The sequence below is a fragment of the Antechinus flavipes genome, chromosome 2, assembly GCF_016432865.1.
Source record: "Antechinus flavipes isolate AdamAnt ecotype Samford, QLD, Australia chromosome 2, AdamAnt_v2, whole genome shotgun sequence".
In the NCBI taxonomy this organism is placed as follows: Eukaryota; Metazoa; Chordata; class Mammalia; order Dasyuromorphia; family Dasyuridae; genus Antechinus; species Antechinus flavipes.
Genome location: NC_067399.1, coordinates 230344886 through 230367893, shown reverse-complemented (window position 1 = coordinate 230367893; position 23008 = coordinate 230344886). Strand labels below are relative to the sequence as shown.

The following is a 23008-nucleotide window of genomic DNA, read 5'->3' as shown; positions in this document are numbered from 1 at the left end:
CAGTTTTTTTTTTTTTTTTTTTTTGGATTGGCTACTTTTTAAGGAGGAACTATGCCAACAGAAGGATATGTGGCCTTTCGTATTAGAGAATAATTTCTCTTATTTCTCAAAATGAACTGAAAAAAGAAATATTTAGGCAAGAGTATCCAGGGACTGGCTAAAGACAATGCAGTTACTCTCCTGTATTAGCCCCTTAGCACTTGCCAGGGAGACTGTAGGTCTTGTTTACAAAAGATTCAAAGATCACTGACTTGATAAACTATTGACCTCTCAACTCACTGACAGTATAGTATAAATGAGTTTCTAAACACTCAGAACTCGAATAACTTTGTAAGATAGTTGATACATTTAACTTTTTACTTGAGTTAGAAACCCTCAAGAGGATTATAACTTTTAAAAAACAAACAAGCAAATTGTGCATATTTAGTTGTGCAGTAATGTCTCCAAGGAATTAAGGACTGTTATTCTCAACTTCTTGTATCTCCCTAACCTATGTGGCTCTCTGTGAATGGGTTAAAAAAAAATTTTTTTTTAAAGTAGCTATAATCTGGTATCATCAGATGACATCAGCACTAATGCTGCAGGATGTCTAGTAAATGAAGTTACCTGGACTGAAATCAAATAGACACCATTAAGAAGAAACACAAATTTGTTTTTTCTTTTATTAAAAATCTTCCCCACCTGTAAGGAAATGATATTGGGATGCCCAACACTGAATTTTTACAAACAAATGGCACTTATAGAGGAAATAAAATTATGAAAAGAGACAAGAAGCAACTCCTTACTATATAATTCTATCTTGGTCCTTACTTGCAATTCCTCCTGTCAAAAAAAAAGTGATTTTTCATGGTAGTCTTTTTTTTTTTTTTTTTAATGGTAGCAAAGGATTACCCATCAGTTGGGAAGTAGCTGAACAAGCTGTAATACATAAATGTAATGGAATATTACTGGGCTATGATGAATTTAGAAAAGTACTGGAAGACTTGTATGAATTGATAGAGAACAAAGAAAGCAAGATCAAGAGCATGGACACATAAAGATATGTAACTGATAACATAAAAAGGCAGAGACTCTCAGCTTAAATGCAGTGACCAATTTTGTCCCAGAGAACAGATGATAAAACATACCTTCTTTTTCTCTGGGAAGGGGGAATCATGGTTTCAGAATTGCATATGCTATAAAGTCAGAAACTATGTTAGCTGGTTTTACTTAATTGTTTTTCTTCATTATAAAGAAGGATTCTAAGAGGGTGGGGAAATACTGTATCTGAAAATAATTGTGATATAAAAAACAAATGGCATCAATAAAACTTGAGGAAAAAACCAAAAAATCAAATGTCAATTACACAGTGACAGTCACTGAAGAGGTTTCCTTAAGTATGGAGAATGATCCTTGCTTGTCTGCTTCTGATCTGCCTCAGGCACCTTCCTACCTTTCTGGCAGAATCACTCTTCCTAATGTAAGAACTGCCTATTGAACTCTAAATCCTACTCATGTATATTCCTCTGGAAACTCATGTATGATTTATCTTTGCCTTTTAAATGCTATGTATACCTATACATTTATTCTAATATTGAGGTGTCTTATATTTGATGATCACTGATTGTTTCTACTCCCACCAAATGTATTTTCTACTTCCTGCGGATTTTGCTGTCTCAACACTGCCCACTCGTTTTAGCCTAGTATTCTTTTCTACTAGTCTCCTATCTTCATCAGATCTTTTTTATTACTACAGATTTTGGTCAAATGACCTGGCTGTCAAGTATTCTTCCCCAGAGCAGCAAAGCTACATTTTGCAGTATAACAAACTCTGGGAACCTATTCCCATGATCATACATTGAATAGCTAGCCATGAACTAGTAGGATGTCCTCAGTTAAAGGTCCCAATGTTAAAAGGCAGAGGTTAACTATAGTGCATACCAACTTACATACTAGGGAATCTCTGGCTTACTTGCAGAATTACAGCAAGATAAGAGACCTGTAACTACACTATAAGAATATGCTCTAGGTCTGGTCCAAAGCCAGAAATTCAAGAAAAGTCAGGCTAACTTTACTTCGCTAGGGGCAAGCCTAGAGAGAATTGAGTGCAGATTAGTCAGCTAATTAATAATGGTACCTACCCAAACTATTCACATGGCATGCTTAATTTACATTTCACTGACACACCAAAGTTAAAATAAATGGTACTAATTGCTTATGTGGAACAATGCCAACTTAAAAATAATTTCTGAGAAAAGCAAGTTTTTCCCCCTGCTTAACTACCCACTCTTAGGATTAAAAAAATAGAAAAAAAAATTTATACATTTTTCCCACTAGTAGTCTGTTTACACTGGACTCTATAATAGGCAGATGTTAACCAGTTTCATGTTTGTTTTTGGCTGGCAAGTTTATGTTACGTTCATTACTGCTCCCCTTTTCCCCAATAAATTCCCAAGTAAAAAGGTGAGTACATTCAGATTTTTTGAGTTTGAAAGAAAACTTGAGAATTCCATAGTCTCTACCCTGAGTTTTTCATTTATAGAACCTGCACCTGAATTACTGATAGCAGAAGGGATCTATAACACCCTGCCTATGCTTAGTGAAGTGAGTCTTAGTTCATGTAGTGACTTCTCTGGCTAGCACTTCATTAAAGCTAATAAACATCTTTGTTACTAAGTTTAAAGTAATTACACCCCCGAGCCTCCTATTCACTAAGCTAACATGTGATATTTCCAAGGTGCTGCTGATCTGCACTAGTGGAGGAAGTTTCACAGATCAAAAAATGAACTGGCCAAAAAAGACTAATGCGAAAGCATTAGCTCTCAATCAGAGCTTGAATTAGCTCATAGTTCTGAAGTTCACCCTGTAATATTTTGTGCCTGTCAAAGTTCAAATTGCCCAGTACAACATAATCTTCTTCATCTACCACAACCAAACACTCCTTGTTTATTTTATCAATGTTTATCTACAATGGTTAGATTTTTTTTTTAGCCCTGATGACTTCAGTATAATTTACATGTAATTTTCTTCTTGACTCAAGGGCACCAGAGAAAATATGAATTGTAACATATCAAAAACAAGGGCATAATATGAGAGTAAAAGAAGGTGTAGGGGTGTGTGTGTGTGTGTGTGTGTGTGTGTGTAGAGTGAAAACAAGAAAGAGAGAACAAAAGTGTAAGTGCACACACTAGCTCAACAGATTCAACAGGTACCACATACCTAAAAGTAGACAACAACATGAGAAATACTTCACTCTTTCTAGCTCTTTTGCTTCACCTAATCATTTACATGAAATAAAACCTACAGCATTTACTGGGAAGGTAAGCTGCTGCTTGGAAAGTGTATTTCTTGTGTTTCTTCAAAGGATACTTTATAGGAAAATCAATCTGAGCTCATACCAGCTCATGGCTCTGGGGTTTGCCCTGCAGTTTTTGGTGGTAGTCAAAGGTCAGTCTATCCAATACGGCATGTTCCTCTTCATCCACTGTGGCCATTGAACGTTCCTTGTTTATTTTATCAATGTCAATTTGCTCCTCTCCTTCCAGGATAGCACTCCACCAGTACTCTCCAACTTTATTCAGATTAATCTAGAGACAGAAAAAAATAGAAATTACTTCAAGTACAAGAAAGTGACATCTGCTAATTAACAGAGCTAGCAACTTAATAAACCAATTCTAGAATTATCAGTCCATTTGTGTAAAGTGGTATACTGAGGCGTATAAGCCCCACAGAAGTAATTACTATTAGTTATTATACACATGTAATGCCAACAGAGGATACAGAGATGTTAGGTGATATTTTGGTAAAATGGAAAGCAAAGTCTATTAAGAGTCTTTCCAAAATGGCAATTAAAAAAAAAAAATCAAATGATTCTACAAAGACATTCATTTGTTTTCTATTTCTACAATGTACCTATGAACTCCAGGTAGACAAATATAGGCCCAATTTCCCAATTCCCAGATATTCAGTACCTACTAAACCATAAGAATGCAAGGGCTTTGCCACAGTGAGAGCTAGAGTAAAGACTTCATCTTAGCATCCTAGAAAACTGCAGAACTAAGTATGTCTAAGTAAAGAGTGTGCTAAGAATAAAAGTATACCAAAGATCAAAGAGGTAGATATAAGATATGTACAGAATAAATGGAAAGAAGTAAGCATTTATTAAGCATTTACTCTGTGCTGAGCATTTTACAAATATTATCTCATTTGATCTTCACCAACAATCTTGGAAGGTGAGTGTTATTATAATCCCATTTTATAGTTGAGGAAACTGAAGCGGATAGAAGGAATAAGTGACCCATCCAATGTCACATAGCTGACAAGTATTGGAGACTGAGATTTTTAATTTGGGTTTTTCTGTCTTCAAATTCAGTATTCTAGTCATTGAACAACCCTACTTCTCAAGCATTTGGGAAGCCTGAAACTGAGATTAAATATGTTACAATTAGTTCTCAGCTATCCATATAGTAGAGCACAGATAAATGAAATTCACCAATAATCCAAATATCTCATTTCATTCAACAACTTCACCCACTTTTGTATTTGTTTTTAAAACCAGAGGTATTATGTAGTTAAAATATTTTGATTTGCTTTTTTACTTTATTTTACTTTTACTGAAGGTTTTAAGAAAGAGTTAAAGTAAAAGAAATCAATAAGGCACACAATGACATCAGAATCTGGGGACAACTAAGGATTCAAAATTTAATAACATTTATTACCTAATTTGGTACTAGGTTTAGTGCTGGGGGGGAAAAGGGGAAGAGGGAAAAGGCATGGCACCTCCTTTCAAAAAGTTTATAGTCTAATAGGTGATTATCTGCTCAGTGAGAAAATCCATGAGGTTTAAAAGTACTGCAAAGGGAGTGTGGTTGCCTGAACTTTAGCTTTAGATTATCACTAACTAGCTGAGCAAATCTGAGTCATTTTTATCTTTGTGAGTTTGAAATTTCTTCATCTATTACACAGAGGGCTTACACTAGGAGATCTGTAAAGGTTTCTCCCAGCTTTAAAATCTATGATTTCCTGAGTAAATTTTGGGTAAAGTCATGCCAGACAGTTTTAACAAATAGACAAAAGCTAAAATTACAACTGGTGCCAATAAGTGTGCCTCAGTTTCTTATTCTGCATAGAAAAGTCTTTCCTATGTGCTCCCTCTTTCCTACAAGTAAACCAAACAGTTTGATCATTAATATATGTGGAATACTTGGCACTCTCATGATGACAGGCGGTAGAGATATATACATCAGTTGTTAGCTCTGGTTGAATTTATCCTGGGTCTTAAATGACTTTAAAATATCACTTATTGGTCTGAGTGGGTCACTTCCCACAATCCTAAAATTTAGCCAAATAAATCACCAGGACAGCTCAAAAAGAACAGATGCTCCAGTCTCCTGTTCTCTCCCATAGTTAGAATCCCTATAGGATTAAAATGTGGGTCAGAACTCAAATAAACTCTGTCTTAAAAGTTTAATACAAACAATTATAATTTCTAATGAACTAAGGAATGGGGGTAATGATAGAAATGGGTCTGTGGGAGATATCTTTCTTTTCCTCCTGACTAGGGTCCAACTATAAATTAAAGAACTGTGATCATAATGACTTCGGCAGCTAAGCAGGCTGAATATCCACTTAAGAAAAATATTCTTTCCCTCTATTAGATTGGGAGAGGAGAAAAAGAGTAGTAAACTCAACATATCTATATATATGCTGTCCATCCTCTCCTAGGAATGTCAGCCCTGTCTTAGACAATTCCCAAGGAGGTTTATACTATTTCCCCCAATTTCCAGATCCTATGGTTGGCTTATTCTTCCCCAATTGAACTCTGTAATTTCTTCATATTTATACAGTAGTCATCAATGATTTCCAAAGTAGAAAATTCTGACCTTTTATTTTCTTAGTTGGATAAAAAGACCTCCAGGCTACTTAAGTGGGAAACATACTTTTGCTTTCCTTATTGTAAGAGTTGTGTGTGTATAAATGTGTAATATAGACCTAAGTACATACGTATATACATTTGTACAAAATGAAGAAAAACATATTTAAACATAAATGTTTACTTTTGTTTATCATTCATTAGATACTACTGTATTTTGCTACTTTGAAATGGATCATTTAAAATCTCAAACTAAAAAATCACTACTGCTTTTACTATTGTTTAAAAAGAGAGAAAAGATCATTTGAGTATGACATTACCATTTTTTTTGCAAAGCAGATACAAGATTTCATTGTGCAATGAAGTAGAACATAAAATAACTAAAATTTTGCTATTCATTAACTGATTATTTTGTTTCATCAGTTGAAACATCCACCCTCATTAGAGTCAGATGTAGTAGTAGTGTTTTCTCAGTAAACCATTTATTTCCCTTTGTTCCTTTCTCTCCTCTCCCAGATTGACAGTGGCATCATTTTCCTGGACATATAATTTTTAACTGAACTGAAGCCTGCCCAAATTCCAATACAAGTGAGGTAAATGCATCCTGCTTTATTGAAATCATCCAATTACATTTTTAACTTCTCATACTCTGTATGTATGTAATATATACTGCAGCAGATGAAGTAACTCTAGAGTTTCATTTGTAAAGAACCCTAGGATCCTTTAGGCTGAAAGTCATGTGATAAAGCAAGCTAATCTTTAAAGTAATAATATTTTTCCTTGATGCCCACAGGATGCATGACATTGTAAGCATCTCTGGAGGTGGTTTTAAGACAAGGTATTTATATTCTAGTACTTATACAGAAAAAGATTTAAACCACAGAAAAATGCATTGTATTCTTAAACAATTGTACATGACAAAGATTTTGATTTTCTTCCCGAGTTATTTTTACCTGCTGAATCCAATTCTCCCTGTGCAACAGGAGAACTGTTCAGTTCTGCAAATATGTATTGTATCTAGGATATACTGCAACATATCTAAAATATATAGGACTGCTTGCCATCTTGGGGAGGGGATGGAGGGAGGGAAGGGAAAAATCGAAACATAAGCGAATGCAAGGGATAATGTTGTAAAAAATTACCCTGGCATGGATTCTGTCAATATAAAGTTATTATTAAATAAAATTAAATTAAAATTTAAAAAAAATTGTACATGGCAGTACTCATATTTTTAATTGGTTGTTTTTGCTTATTACTATAAGATTAGGGTTGAGGGAAGAACAAAGAGAAATGAGTAGGTAGATATGTTATATCAGGTATCACAAAGTCAGTTTTCATCTTGTCAATATCCAACAAGATATTCCAAAGTTGCTTCAATTCCTGATCATTCCATGAGGCTTTGTATGAAACCAAAAGGCTTAGGGTGATCTCATACAAGCTTAAGATACAAGGCTCCTAGCTCTAGTCTAAATATCTGAAGCATTATAGACTGATACCATGGTGTTTAAGTCTATTTTTAAAGGTTTAAAAAACCTTTCACTACAAAGGAATTGATTTTATTCAAGGTATAGTGATGGTGTATCTCTCAAACTATATCTTGCTCAGGCTACAGCAGACAAGAAGTAAAGTTTAACCTTGGTCTGTTATTAAGTAATAGCAAGGAACAAGAACTAGAACTGGTACAAACTAAAACCCTAATTTTATATAGAAAAATTCAGGTCAATCTATAGAGCTGATTTGACAAAGATAAATAGGATACATTTTCCCCCCTGTCCTTTCCAATGCTTTCAGGGATTTAAAGAAGACAAAAGACCTTGAGCTAAGTTGCTCTGCTCTAGAATGTTCAGTCCCAGTTCAATCCAAGACATAACTAGGATGAAAACAAAAAAAATATCAAAATGAATAGAAAGTCTTTTCCCTCTTTCCCTGAATCTAGTTCCCATCAAGCTATTTCTAATAGCAATTTTCTAGATCTGGGAAGAGAGAAAAGGGTATCTGCAGACCATTCAAAAACTACCTCAAGATCCAAATCTCCAAGATGGCACTAAACCAGATCTGATATTGCCAGAATAAGTCTTTTTCTAGCTCAAAAGTCAGATTGCAACTTTTTGATAAGTAGCATAATATTTTACATTTTTAATAAATTTTTTCCGTTGATGTTAGAAAGATTGCTAGGGGTTGCTAATCTGAGATCTATAAACTTTTCCAAAGACAAGATGATTATTTATTTGAAGATTGTCCTTATCATAATATTACATGTGTGATCCTTAGAAACTAATCATTTCTCTTATTAATGATTTAGAGCATATTTTGATAAAATTGTTGATAGAAAAGCCTAATGTTTTATCAGGTACAATAAAGTCATTATTCCAAATGCCCATAGCAACACGTATGTTGAAAACTGTTCATACTCTTTGACTACTTATTTATTGAGGACTAGTTCTTGGTTATCTATATATGAATGTATGCATCAATTCCCTTTATATATTGATTATCAAACTAGACTTCTATTATAGTTATTTGATATAAATATGTCCCCCAAAATTGCTGCTATATTTTAGTGAACAATAATTTTCCATATCACCAGGAATCACTTCCTCCTTTGAACACTGTTCCAGTAGATAAGAGAAAATAATGCACTGAAAGTACACTATTCTGATGCATTATTATTTAACCACTGCTAATGATCTGTACTCCATTGCTCTGCTCAAGATGTTTTCAATGAAACACATAAATCTAATTCTTTTCAACATGTATTTTCTTCTCTTTTCCTTTTTTTAATAGCAATGTGATTCTCTACAACATAATTTCCAAAAATTACTAAACAAAACATCCTTCTCAAAGTTACACTACCTTGAGCTGCTTCATCTATTCAAGCTTTAACTCTATTCCTTTAGGGGGCAAGCCCAAATGGGCAGATGATCCCGGCAAATCCACGTGGAATAGAATCCAGTAGACACAGAATTTAGAGAATGACATTAGATTTCTGACTACCAGTAGAAAAGGTTGATTGATGCTCCTTTCTGTTCTGGCAACAAGTTAAGACTTGGTGCATCCACAATTCTTGTCATATTAATTCTTATGTTCTTAGCACTTACCCTACTTTAAATATCAAATGTCAAAGTCACTTACCTTTTAGCATTTACTTTAAACCTAAAGTGAAGTGATACAATAATGAACAAAGATAACTCTACTAGGCAAGATAAGTTTAAAAACTGTCAGAAAAAAAGCAACTAAATTTTACTTCTTAAAATCAGTCGCATAGAAATGAGGGTTATAGTGCCCTTTTCTGAAGGCTCTTGTAATATGGGGAATGTGCAGGTACCAGCAATCTCATTGGAATGCCTGCCTCCAGCCACCTCCAGTAGTGAGTGGGAGAATCTGTCAATTTCCCCACTTGATTAAGAAATTAACACTATGAGCAAGCTAACTACTTAGTTTATATGACTGAATGAGGCTTCCAGGAAAATGAGAAGCCCTCAGCACTGTTGCCAAACCTAAGACTACATTTCACTAACCAAGAAAGAACTTGCCCGAAATCCAAAGATTCTCATTTAACATTCTGGGTGTAGGAGGAAGGGAGGCAGGAAATGTCATGCAGTTTTAGCTGCCACCCCTGCTTGCTTTGAATGCCTGCTCTAGTGTGTCTACTATAGAATTCATGACATAAGGAAGAAAAGGGATGGGCCTTTTGTTGAAAGAATGTTTGCTAACCTGGCTAGCTTGGGTCAGCCTGCTGGCTGTGAATTAATAGGTCAGAGATACCAGACATGGGCCAACAACCCAAATGTAGCAGTACGGAATAGCTTCTGAGTTGTAGTACTTAAAGGAATAATACTTTATCTAGCATTTAAAGTATAATTCACTTTACACAGTAGATGTATTCATGGAAATCCGAATAGAATTTAAAAATCAAATCCTATTTTCCCAATGACTAAATAATACTATAATTTTGGAAATTTGTTTCCACAGGAGAAAAAGGTTGGCTCTAAGAGATTTAAAAATCACCTTTAAAGAACAAATTTCACTAATCACATTGAAAAAAATGTAACTTCCAATAAAACATTACCAATGACACAATGCATCGAACATTGTCCTGAAGGTAAAGAGAAGGGAATAAGCATTTATATAACATTCACTATGTGCCAGTACTGTGGTAGGCCCTTAACAAATATGACACCATCTGAACCTTATAACAACTCTGCAAGATAAATGTTCTTATTATCCCCATTTGCAAACTAAGGCAAACAGAGATCACATTTGAACTCAGATCTTCAATTCCAGACTCAGCACTTAATGAACTGTACGTCTTTAAAAAACATGATACTTGTATTTTAATGGTCCTTTTCTTTTTTTATGTTATGTCTCCATGTTTTGTTTTGCTTTTTCTGAAAACATAATACTTATTATACCAAAAATCTTGGCAAACAAAAGAAGCATTGGGAAGAAAGTAGTTACATTTTACTTAAAAGAATGCCCAGGATAAACTTTTATGGAGATGTGTATAGTGAGGAGAGGATTCATTCTGTGAATGACTTCCTAGACCTATCTATAACTGGGGAAGCTGTGATAATAGTTTATTTGTAGTTAAGAGGAGGAATGCAATATTGTGCTTGTGTCCTGATAGTAAAATTAACTTTAAAAGGATTTTCATAGCATCCTACTAGCATTCTGGAGATGACTCCAATTTCTCATTTTTTTCCTAAACCTTCTGCAATCTGATTTGCAACCTCATCATCATTCACTGAAACCAGTCTCTCCAAAGTTAGCAATGATATCTTAATTAAAAAATCTAATGGCCTTTTCTCAAATCTCAATCTTATCAATCTCTCTACAGCCACTTGTCTTCTTGGATACTCTTTTCCTCTATATTTTCATGATAGTTTTCTCTCTTGATTCTTCTACTATCTGTCCATTCTTCCCTGTCTCCTTTGCTAGATTGTTGTCTATGCCACACCTTCAAACATTTTTAAAGACAGTCATGTGAAAGAGGGATCAGATTTGTTCTCTTTGGCCCTAGAGGCAAAACAGGGAAGAATGGGTAAAGGCAGAAAGCTTGCAAGCACAGACTGGATTGGCCACTTGTCTGGTGTATGGTAGTGACAACTCTTTCTTGGGCACAGGTTGCACTAGATGGCTGGTAGGGTCCTTTCCACTTTTAAAACTCTCGAGTCTGTGAAAATTTTCCAGAAAAAAAAAAAAATAGAAAAATTCCCAGTAAAAAGAGCATTAGTTTTGCATTCAGAGGAACTAGATTCAAATCTTTACTAGAATCTTGTGTGACCTTGGACAAATCATTAGCCTCTCTGAGCCTCAGTTTCCTCATCTGTTAGATGAGGATAATGGACAAGATGAACTCTGAAGTCCCTTCCAACCCTAGATCTAGGCTACTATCATGCTAAGATTAATGCTTGGTCCCAAATGAGCCAAACATATGAGGTTGTAAATGTACAGTTAATACATTCAACTCAAACCTAACTATAAAGTTGGGAGTTCCTATGATGTTTCTGAATTTCCATTTGTATCTTTTCCCTGTAACCATCCCTTGCAATATCATTTCATGTGTTTTTACAGAATCAATTAATGACATTAGGTAGGGAATACCATTTCTTTCTAATTCTTTCCTATCCATGTCTTTTATTCTAGGAGGCCAGTTCAATGTACATAGCAGATCTAGAGGGATTACACATGTGTGACAGTCCACAGTACATACTTCAATTAATCAACAAACATTTATTAAGCACTTATACTAGGCTTCAGGCATTGTAACAGGTGTTAAAGATATAAAAATAAAAATGAAACAGTTCTTGACTTCAAGAAGTTCCCATTCAATTAGGGAAACAACACAGACATATCTAAGAAATTATAAATAAATGCAAAGTAATTTGGGAAGACATTAGCAACTATAGGAATCAGGAAAGGCCTCATGAGGCCAGAAGCACATTAGCCACTTCTCCAAAAGGAGAAGATGAAAGAGAATACAATCCAGGCCTGGAGAATTACCTATCTAAAGTCAAAGAGATGGGAGATGAGGCTATAAACAACAATGCCTGGATCATAGAGTATATGAAGAATAATAAGGCTTGAAGTCAAATTGTAAAATCTCCCACCTTTCTCTCCATTCACACAATCACTATCCTGCCACAAGGCTTATCAGTCCAGTGATATCTGCTAGCTGCTCTCTCTACCTTATGTATCTATGGAGTTCAGTCCATTTTCCATTTTATTGTCTAAGTGATCTTCCCAAAATACTCTGACCATGCCACAAATCTGCATAATAATAACTAATAAACTACAGTGGCTCCCTATTATCTTCAAGATCAAATACAAAATCTTCTGTTTGACTTTTAAAGCCCTTTTCAACCTTGCCCTTTCCTACTTTCCTTACAAGTTATTTCCTCCATACACTCTAAGAACTAGGACATTTCTGCTGACTTCAAATTTGACCCTTCATCTCACTGCCTATATGCAGTGTAAATGGAAGGTGATCTCAGAGGGAAGGCTTTAAAGAAGACAGGAAAAGATCTTCTGCAGAAGGTAGGATTTGAGCATAATCCTGACTAAACCTAAGAGGAGAGACAAGAAAAAAGACCATTGGAGAATCAAAGAGAAACAATGAAAAGTCTTCTCTCCAAATTTCTCAATTACACTACATAAACCTTGTACATACATATTTGTTTACTTGCTGTCTCCATTAAAATAAGCTCTTTAAAACCAGAAACTGTGGTTTTTGCCTTTCTTCATATACCTCAAACTCAGCACAGTGACTGGCATATTATAGATCTACCTAATAAATGCTTGTTGACTAAGATAGTGATAAATCTTATTCCTTTTTCCCTCCCTTTGGGCACCTGGTCTACCATTTGTCAAAAGGTAGGTAATTACTTAGGACTTGAATTTATTGAAATTCAATAAGGAATATATGAATACAGGTAAATCTAAGCACTCTGGATGAAGTGTTCAACATACTGGTTTTTAATTTCATAAGTAATTTGTTTCTTAATCACTTGATTTGTTGCCATCCTACATACTTAGAATAGGGAAGAGGAACTTTAATAATTTCCACATTCTTAACTTAGTCCTCCTGCTCCAGAGATACTGATGCTTTCTATCAGAAAAAATGCTGTCTATTCCCAGCATGAAGTAAATGGCAGGGAAGTTTAGTTAAGCAGCGGTCAGGAAGCAGAAACTAGAGAGCTGCCCACTATTGCTAAGCTTGGACTTCCTAATATGGCTTCATTATTCTGTTAGAAGTGAATTCACAGAATGATAACCACATATATTCAAATGCAAATACAAAAACACATCAAAGTCTAATAAAGTGACAGAATCATAGGATCTCCAGTGGGTCCGGAGGTCTGTTAGGGGAGCATCTACTATTTCACAAATCTAAAGTTATGTGCCATTAATGTGAAAAATCAAGGGTTGGCTTGTAGTAATAATTGTATTTTATAAAAATAAGGAAAATGAAATAAGTAATGAGTTAACAGACTGATTACAATACTGATAAATTCAGAATAACACAACTGTAAACCTTCAGTATTTCCCATATAACAAAGCCCAGAAGTCACTCACTGAGGCCAGATGTTTTGGTTTGTTTTATTTTAATAATAATTTCAGCAGGGAGAAAGATTTATGGAGCTTATTGCCTTCTCTGTGAAGACATCAATAATGTCAGATAATACAATTTGGAAGGAGCTCACCAGAAGCTACCTACTCCAGAGGGAAATGTATACAGGACCGCATTGCTATTAGTAACAAACTATGACTAGCCTTCATTTGTGATGTGTGGCAAAGAATATATCAACAAATGGTATAAGACTAGAGCAGTATGTCAAAACAAAGAAATCTTTCAAATATTCTTGTCCTCAAAGGCTTCTATCTAGAGCTCATGAACTTATTTTTTCTTTTGGTAAAATGACAATTCTATTTAAATCTGCAAAATATTCTAGTCAAAAATCTGAGTCCTAGTCCTTCCTTAGCCATTATGACTTCATGACCAGGCGGTAAATCACTTAACCTCTCTAGGTCCCATGTTTCTCATCTATAAAATAAGAGGATTATGCAAGGTTACTTCTAGAGCTACTTCCAACTCTAACTTTTTAAGTTCCTAAAGAAAAGGGTGGTTCTTCATTAATTATTCTGTTGTTTGGGCCAGGAACTTAACCTGCTTGTTACTTAGTGATGAGTGCCCAACTAGGAGGGAAAACACAGAATAGACTCGTTAAAAAGGCAGAAACTAGCCCCAATCAGGAAGATTTCAGATGTGTTCAAGTCTCCTGTCTCATTCAAGATTGGCTGTAAGATACCGTGTTTCCCCGATAATAAGACCTATCCCGAAAATAAGCCCTCCCCTTACTGTGTAAGATTCCTCTAAAATAAGCCCTATTGAGATTGCTACTGTAGTGAAGGTGATCCCCTGTGCTACACGCTACATTACGGTGCCCTCTGTATGCACTGTCTCCCCCTCTTCCCTCTCCCCCCCCCCCCCGGGGTGAAATGCACGCCTCACTCCGAGCTGCATCCAATCAAAGCTGCAGCAGTGAGAGCGTCATCCTGTTCTTCCCCAGTGATTTGCTTGCTGGCGCCATTGAGAGCAGTGCTGCGGAGGAGAGCTGAGGCAGGACAACATAAAAACCCGGTATGTAAGCGGGAGTGAGGGGCATGATGGAAGATAAAAGGGGCATGATGGAGGATAAAAGAAGAACTCAGGGGGCATGATGGAGGATAAAAGGGGCATGATGGAGGATAAAAGAAGAACTCAGGGGGCATGATGGAGGATAAAAGGGGCATGATGGAGGATAAAAGAAGAACTCAGGGGGCATGATGGAGGATAAAAGAAGAACTCAGGGGGCATGATGGAAGATAAAAGGGGCATGATGGAGGATAAAAGAAGAACTCAGGGGGCATGATGGAGGATAAAAGGGGCATGATGGAGGATAAAAGAAGAACTCAGGGGGCATGATGGAGGATAAAAGGGGCATGATGGAGGATAAAAGAAGAACTCAGGGGGCATGATGGAGGATAAAAGAAGAACTCAGGGGGCATGATGGAGGATAAAAGAAGAACTCAGCCAGCACTCACCGCGCTAAAGAAATGAAGAACTTCCTTGCAGAGAGAAGAATAGATCAAGTAATGATTCCTGCGGGAATGACTGCCTATCTCCAGACCCTTGATATTGCAATAAACAAGCCATTCAAAGACCATTTGCGCATGGAAGTCAATGACTACACTGAAAATAGAATGGAAAGAAATCAGCGTGGAAACTTTGTGAAGCCCTGTCTGCAAGAAGTCGTGCCTTGGGTGAAGAAGTCATGGGATAAAATTACTGACAACTGTGTCGTCAAGACACTACGAGCAGGTTACCTGGACAAGACATGTTCATTTAAAGAGAGCTATATTGCTGGACGTGACAGATTGGATCCACTTCTTCTGAAGGAAATAGAGGCGCAAGACATCCAGGACGGAATTCAGGGCATGGACACTTATGACGATGTTGTTGAAGATGATGACATGATCATTATTGAATAAAGGTACTTTTTTTTGTTCACATTTACCTGTTTATTAAAATTGTTGTCAATGTTCATTAAAATAAGCCCTCCCCTGAAAATAAGCCCTCTGGTGTTTTTCTGTCCAAAAAAAATTTAGTAAGACAGTGTCTTATTATCAGGGAAACACGGTAACTCTTTAAGATAAATTTCAGAGGATGCTTATTTACATTACAAGTGGGAATTCTGTAAACCATAAAATCACCAGTCCAATAAAAAAAAAAAAAAAACAATAAGATACTCAGCTGTGGAGATATCTAAAATACATATATTAAGCTCAATTTGGTATAAGTTTTCCTTAACTTTTAAAGGTCAATTTACACGTCATAATATTTGGTGTTAACATGACATGATATTTAATTTTTATTTATTAAAGTGGTAGCTGACATTATCCCACATTGGTTCCATTGACTGATGTTATAAGTCAGTTGATTGTTATATTTCTGTATATTTTATATCTTCTGACACGGTTACCTTCCAAGTTCACATCTTCAAAATCTAATATGTTATTATCTAAAATTTGATCAGAATAAGTGAGTAGTCAAAAAAATTTCTTTATTATCCATTAATTCACCAAAAATGGCAGAGAGAACCAAATAATCTCTGAGATTTAAAATTCATTTTGTTTCAACAAAATTCTATTAATTCTACTATAGGAAAGGCACTCTTGCTGAAAGCTAAAATACCTGCTACAATAAGACATGTGTAAGCTCTTTGAACACAGAGTCTAATGGAAAAAGACAAAATAACTATGACATGCTCATGGGGGTTATATTATTATGCTATAAGTAATAAAGCAGAAAATGCAAAGGAAAGATTCAGTTTTTTACTGAATGAATAGCATTATGAGAAATTTCAGGAGAAATATTTAACAGTTGGCGAGTGGGAACAGGGAAGAGTAGAAGAGGGCTCACAAAGAAGAAACACCTGAGTTGAGCCTTGAAAAGGAAAAATATTAAAAAAAAAAAAAAAAAAAAAAAAAGAAATGCTGGCTTAGAGTAAAGTCAGTTCCTAATGCAAAGATAGCATAAATAAAAAGTAGAGACAGATGAAGACAGAATAAGAACAGAAGACAAAGAAGGAAGAATATGTCAAGGGGAGAAGCATGAATTACAGAGATGGAAATGTCAATCTAGTTTAAAGCATACCTGAAAATATACTTTACAACATACATGGCTATTAGTCATTCAACCTTTGCCTGAAGGCCCCCAGAAGAGGAAAATCTACTACCTCTTGAGAGAACCATTTCTGCTTTGAGACAGCTTTTATTGTTACGAAGTTTTTCCTAATATCACATGTAAACTTGCCTCTTACTAACTTATACTCATTACTTTTGTTCCTGCCCACTAAAACCAAATGAAAAATGTCTAATCCTTCTTTCACATGACAGCCTTTTTAAATCATTGAAGATAGCTATCATATACCTGTCATTCCATCAAACAGTTTTCTCCAGGTTAAATATACAATCATGGTTTTTTTCAATTGATCTTTATGGAATTGAAGTCCTTTACCATTCTAGCTGCTTCCTCTTGACTGTCCATAGCTTACTGGTGTCTCTTCCTAAATTATAGTACACAGAATTGAATACAAAACTTCAGATGTGGTCTGATTGAGGCAGAGGACTATCAAATCTCCATTCTTGTAAAACATGCTTCAAGGCAGTTGAAGATTGTTATTAGGTTTTTGGTTTTATGGGGTTTTTTTTTGGCTAACTCAATTGATGGCCTTATCAGCTTCCACAGGGCTCATTATTATCTATATGCAGATAGAGGTATTATCTATCTGTATTTTGCTCCCGGGATGTTCCTGATAACTGTCATTTTGTCCATTGGTTTAAATTGGCTCAAGCATTAAAGAGGAGTATTTGTATGGAAACCTACAGGGCAAGCACTGCTGAGTTATGGGACCCTCCCGACAGGGAGTATACCAAGGTCACCTCAACCTATGGTGCACAATAAGTTTTCTGCCATCTTGCAGAAATGCCCTTGTTGCGCAAGGAGCAATGATTTGTGATCATAATGGGTGTAAGCTAAGGGTCACAGTAAGTGGCTATGTAAGCAGGGATTCCTGAACAGGGCTTCTCATCTGTGAACTAGTTGCTGAATTGCTAAATTGGCTTTCCTTCCATTGGCAGATGCCATACATATGCAAAGACCGCAAGCTGTCTCTCTGAATGGTGACTGGGGATTGTCTACTGTTCATGCACTGATCACACTTGCAAAAATGTATATCAATAAGGCTTGCTGCATAATGAACTGGACCTCTTTTCACAACCTATTAGTCTGCCGTTTCATTCATTTTGCCTCTGAGAACAAAGGGCTCATATGCCAAAAGTTCTTAAAAGATAGACACAACAACTGATGCCCGGGAACAGAGACAGGAACCTAGACTGGTGCCAGAGTGACCACTTTGTGGTCAAGCACTGCTATGTGGTCAAGACAACCTCTATGAGGACTCCAGAAGGAGAGCTCACTGAGCTGTTTCCAGAACAGGCAGAGTATGGCAGATAGTAGTTAAGTAACCTAATGGGGCAGAAAATAGGCACCCTACTTTCTTCAGACAGGGAAGCATATGTCAGAACTATATATAAATGTATAAAAGAGCAGAGGTGCACAGTTCAATTAGGAGACATTAGAAATTCCTGGACATTTCTTACAAAATTTCTCCATGGTTACCTGAGGCCTATTATTACTGTGATAGGTGGATTGTTTTTGGTGAACAACTTACTGCTTATGATAAGCAATGCCCAAGAGAAATACAAAAAAGTCACTTTATTATATATAATCTCATTAAACAAAGTCTGAAATCAGAACCAGAAAAGGAGGTCAGGAAATTTACCGTTGGAGTACAGACAGACCCATATCTTAGCAATAGATGTCCCTCTCCTCAGTCTAAGAGCAAGAGGATAATGAATTGCCTCCCCCCCTTCACCACCTTCGGCCCTGCCTTATTTTTACGTCCATACAGACCTATAGCCTTTCAAAGGCTCTTCTAATGTAAAAAATGAAATAAGAATTAAGGAAAAGCAGGATCAGAAATATAAAACAAAGACTACAACAACACTTAGCAGACAAAAAGCTAAATGTAATCAGTTATATTCTTTATCTTCCCTTCAAAAAGTTTTGCAACAGGCTGGAGATCAAGGAGAAGACACAGGAAGAATTATATCCTGTTATAGAGGAGGATGACCTTTTTAACCCAGGGCAGAGAAGTCACAGACATGAACCACTTCCTTTTAAAGTTCTAACCCAGCTTAAGGACTCAGTTCATAAATATGGGCCCATAGCACCTTTTGTTATATTACAACTTGAAACAATGTCACGGGCAATTTTGTGCCCCAATGATTGTAAAGTACTCGCACAGGCAGTGTTCTGGATTACAGAATTTTTAGAACAGACTCAGTTGACTGCCATTTAGGTTGCTCCAGGAGCAAGCATGAAGTTATACTTTGAACAATTTAGTGACAGTGGAGCTCATGCAGACACTGGAGATCAAATTCATTTTACTGAAGAGACATATCTCTGAATATACCAATGTGCCAGAACAGCATGGAATAGGATTCCCGTAGAAAAGGGTGAAAAGGAAAGTTTTACCCAAATAAGACAAAAACTGGGGAGCCCTTCACTGATTTTGTTGCTCAATTACAAGATGCTGTAACTAAGGCCATGGGAAATATAGAAGGTGTAGACAGGATATTAAAGGCTTTGTTACAGGAGAACTGTAATGCAGACTGTTGCAGAGCAATGATTATTACTGCCTACTCCCTCATGTTGTTTGTGAAGTGCCCATTCAACGGTATCAAAGAGGAAAATAACTAAAAATCCTTGTTATAAATCCTCCACTACCCTGGTATTTGTCAGCCACCCCAGTCATACAAATATATGAGGAAGTACCTGTGTCTATGATTAATACTGACAATATTGAAACACATCTTAACAAGGGACAATGTATACCTCAAGGAATAGTCATTCCATCTGAACTTACAGTTAAAACATAAGATAATAATTGTGAATTAGCCTCACAGATGGATCCAATTTCAGAGGCTATTGTGCAAACACTAGAGCTGACAGGACTGTGGTGGCTGCTTCTCAATGGCCCCCTTAGTGGCCTATGACTTCAGCTAACAATGGAGTGTCAGGAGGAAGAGGCAGTTAGGAAGCTTTGATGTCTGCTGAACCAGTAAATTGGCAAAAAGAGAGCACACCATTTTTCCTTTAATAATAGATGGCTTACATATTAATTTATGGGGTAGGGATATATTATATCAATTAGGGATAAAAATCAGCACAGATTTTTAGGAGGGATTATTGCTGCTGTGGCTTCCACCACTCCAAAAATGACCTGGACTACTGACGCACCAGTATAGGTGGAGCAATGGCCCCTGACCAAAAAACAAAAAAAACAAAAAAAACCCAGCCACTTTAATTAGTACAAGGACAATTAGAATTAGGACATATTGAGGAAACAAATAGCCCATGGAGTGCCCCTGTATTTGTTATAAAGAAAAGACATGGGTCAATAGCTTGTGGCCAAGATGGCGGAGAGGAGGCACACATCTGTGTAAATTCTGCAGTTTCTCTCAGAATTCATTTCATTACAAGTCTCTGAATTAATGCTTAACTGAAAAAAATCCACAAATAATTACCAAGAGAAAAAATCCTTGAAATTCGCCAGGAAAGGTCTGTTTTTACTCGAGGGCGGGGGATTTAGATAGGGCAGACAGCAGCAGTGAGAGCACAGCAGGCAGCTCACACTGAGCAGACCGGAGGGGGATGGGGTGTGAGCTCAGCCTTCTCTGCGGGGAGAGCTTTGCTACAGGATTGGATACTTTGCCCTGGCAGCAAGCCAGCAGACAAGCAGAGAAGCTAAAAAAACAGGGAGGGAAGAATACAACCCCAAACATCTGGGGTCTCTTGGGATCTGGCCACCCCCACACAGTGTCTCAACATGCTCTCAGAGTCTCAGAGTGCAGGCACAGCACAGCCACTGCTGTCCTGATAGTGCCTCACTGCTCCCTCCCCTTCCCCCTCAGTCTGTAGAGGAAGCTGGGTAACACCACCCAGCCCCCCCCAAAAAAAGCAGATTCCATTTGGATTTTTTTTTCTTTGAGTTTGTCTTTGATACTTCTCTGACAAAATGAGCAAAAAATTTAAACGGACCTTAACCATTGATAGGTTTTATATGGATAGAGAGCAGACTCTAAACCCTGAGGAGATTAAAAACAGACTGTCTCCAGATGAATCCACAAAGGACAATATCATCTGATCCTCAATACAGATGAATCTCATAGAAGAAATTAAAAAGGCTCTCACAAGAGAGCTAGAAGAAAAATGGGAAAAGGAGAGGGAGGCTTGGCAAGGGAGTCTGGAGAAGTCATCCCACTCATTTAAAGACAGGGTGGGCAGGATACAAAATAAATCCCCATAAATCCTCAGCATTTTTATACATCACCAACAAAATCCAACAGCAAGAGATACAAAGAGAAATTCCATTCAAAATAACTGTTGACAGCATAAAATATTTGGGAATCTATCTACCAAAGGAAAGTCAGGAATTATATGAGCAAAATTACAAAAAAACTGTCCACACAAATAAAGTCAGATTTAAATAACTGGAAAAATATTAAGTGCTCTTGGATAGGCCGAGCGAATATAATAAAGATGATAATTCCCTAAACTAATCTATTTATTTAGTGCTATACCAATCAGACTCCCAAGAAAATATTTTGATGATCTAGAAAAAATAACAACAATTCATATGGAAGAACAAAAGGTTGAGAATCTCAAGGGAATTAATGAAAAAAAAATTAAATGAAAGTGGCCTAGTTGTATCTGATCTAAAACTATATTATAAAGCAGCAGTCACCAAAACCATTTGGTATTGGCTAAGAAATAGATTAGTTGATCAGTAGAATAGGTTGTTCACAAGACAAAATAGTCAACTATAACAATCTAATGTTTGACAAACCCAAAGATCCTAACTTTTGGGATAAGAATTCATTATTTGACAAAAACTGCTGGGATAACTGGAAATTAGTATGGCAGAAATTAGGCATAGACCCGCATTTAACATCATATACCAAGATAAGATCAAAATGGGTCCATAATTTAGGCATAAAGAACGAGATCATAAATAAATTAGAAGAACATAGGAGAGTTTCTCTCTCAGACTTGTGGAGGAGGAAGAAATTTGTGACCAAAGATGAACTAGAGATCATTATTGATCACAAAACAGAAAATTTTGATTACATCAAATTAAAAAGCCTTTGTACAAACAAAACTAATGCAAACAAGATTAGAAGGGAAGCAACAAACTGGAAAACATTTTCACAGTTAAAGGTTCTGATAAAGGCCTCATTTCCAAAATATATAGAGAACTGACTCTAATTTATAAGAAATCAAGCCATTCTCCAATTGATAAATGGTCAAAAGATATGAACAGACAATTTTCAGATATGAAATTGAAATTATTTCTAGCCATATGAAAAGATGCTCCAAGTCATTATTAATCAGAGAAATGCAAATTAAGACAATTCTGAGATACCACTACACACCTGTCAGATTGGCTAAGATGACAGGAAAAAATAATGACAAATGTTGAAGGGGATGTGGGAAAACTGGGACACTAATACATTGTTGGTGGAGTTGTGAACGATCCAACCAGTCTGGAGAGCAATCTGGAATTAGGCCCCAAAAGTTATCAAACTGTACATACCCTTTTATCCAATAGTACTACTACTGGGCTTATACCCCAAAGAGATACTAAAGAAGGGAAAGGGATCTGTATATGCCAAAATGTTTGTGGCAGCCCTGTTTGTAGTGGATAGAAACTGGAAAATGAATGGATGTCCATCAATTGGAGAATAATTGGGTAAACTGTGGTATATGAATGTTATGGAATATTATTGTTCTGTAAGAAATGACCAGCAGAATGAATAATACAGAGAGGCTTGGAGAGACTTACATGAACTAATGCTAAGTGAAATGAGCAGAACCAGATCATTATATACTTCAACAACGATACTGTATGAGGATGTATTCTGATGAAAGTGGATTTCTTTGACAAAGAGAAGATCTAACTCAGTTTCAATTGAAAAATGATGGACAGAAGCACCAAAGAAAGAACACTGAGAAATGAATGTAAACTGTTTGCATTTTTGTTTTTCTTCCCGGGTTATTTTTACCTTCTGAATCCAATTTTTCTTGTGCAACAAGAGAACTGTTCGGTTCTGCACACATATATTGTATCTAGGATATACTATGGCATGTTTAACTTGTATAGGACTGCTTGCCAGCTGGCGGAGGGCATAGAGGGAGGGAGGGGAAAAGTCGGAACAGAAGTGAGTGCAAGGGACAATGTTGTAAAAAATTACCCAGGCATGGGCTCTATCAATAAAAAATTATAATTATGATAAAAAAAATAATAAATATAAAGAATCTGAAACAAATAAAAAAAAGAAAAGACATAACAACTGAAATAGCAAGGAAAACATTACTCAGAATTATTAATATTAGAAATAGGAATTATACGGATTAACATAGACAAGGATAGGTTAGATTGCTTAATAGTTACTCAGGAAACCTGGACCATTTTGTTAGGGTTAGAAGAA

At 36.2% G+C, this 23008-nt stretch overlaps 1 protein-coding gene across 1 annotated transcript in view; it reads right to left on the bottom strand.

Annotated features, from left to right (window-relative positions):
- Positions 1–23008, bottom strand: part of NUDCD3 (NudC domain containing 3) — a 106155-nt gene that overhangs the window by 4581 nt on the left and 78566 nt on the right. Inside the window, exon 5 of the mRNA XM_051976442.1 lies at positions 3378–3566. Within this exon, the coding sequence (XP_051832402.1) occupies positions 3378–3566 (189 nt within the window). The remainder of the gene's footprint in view (positions 1–3377; positions 3567–23008) is intronic.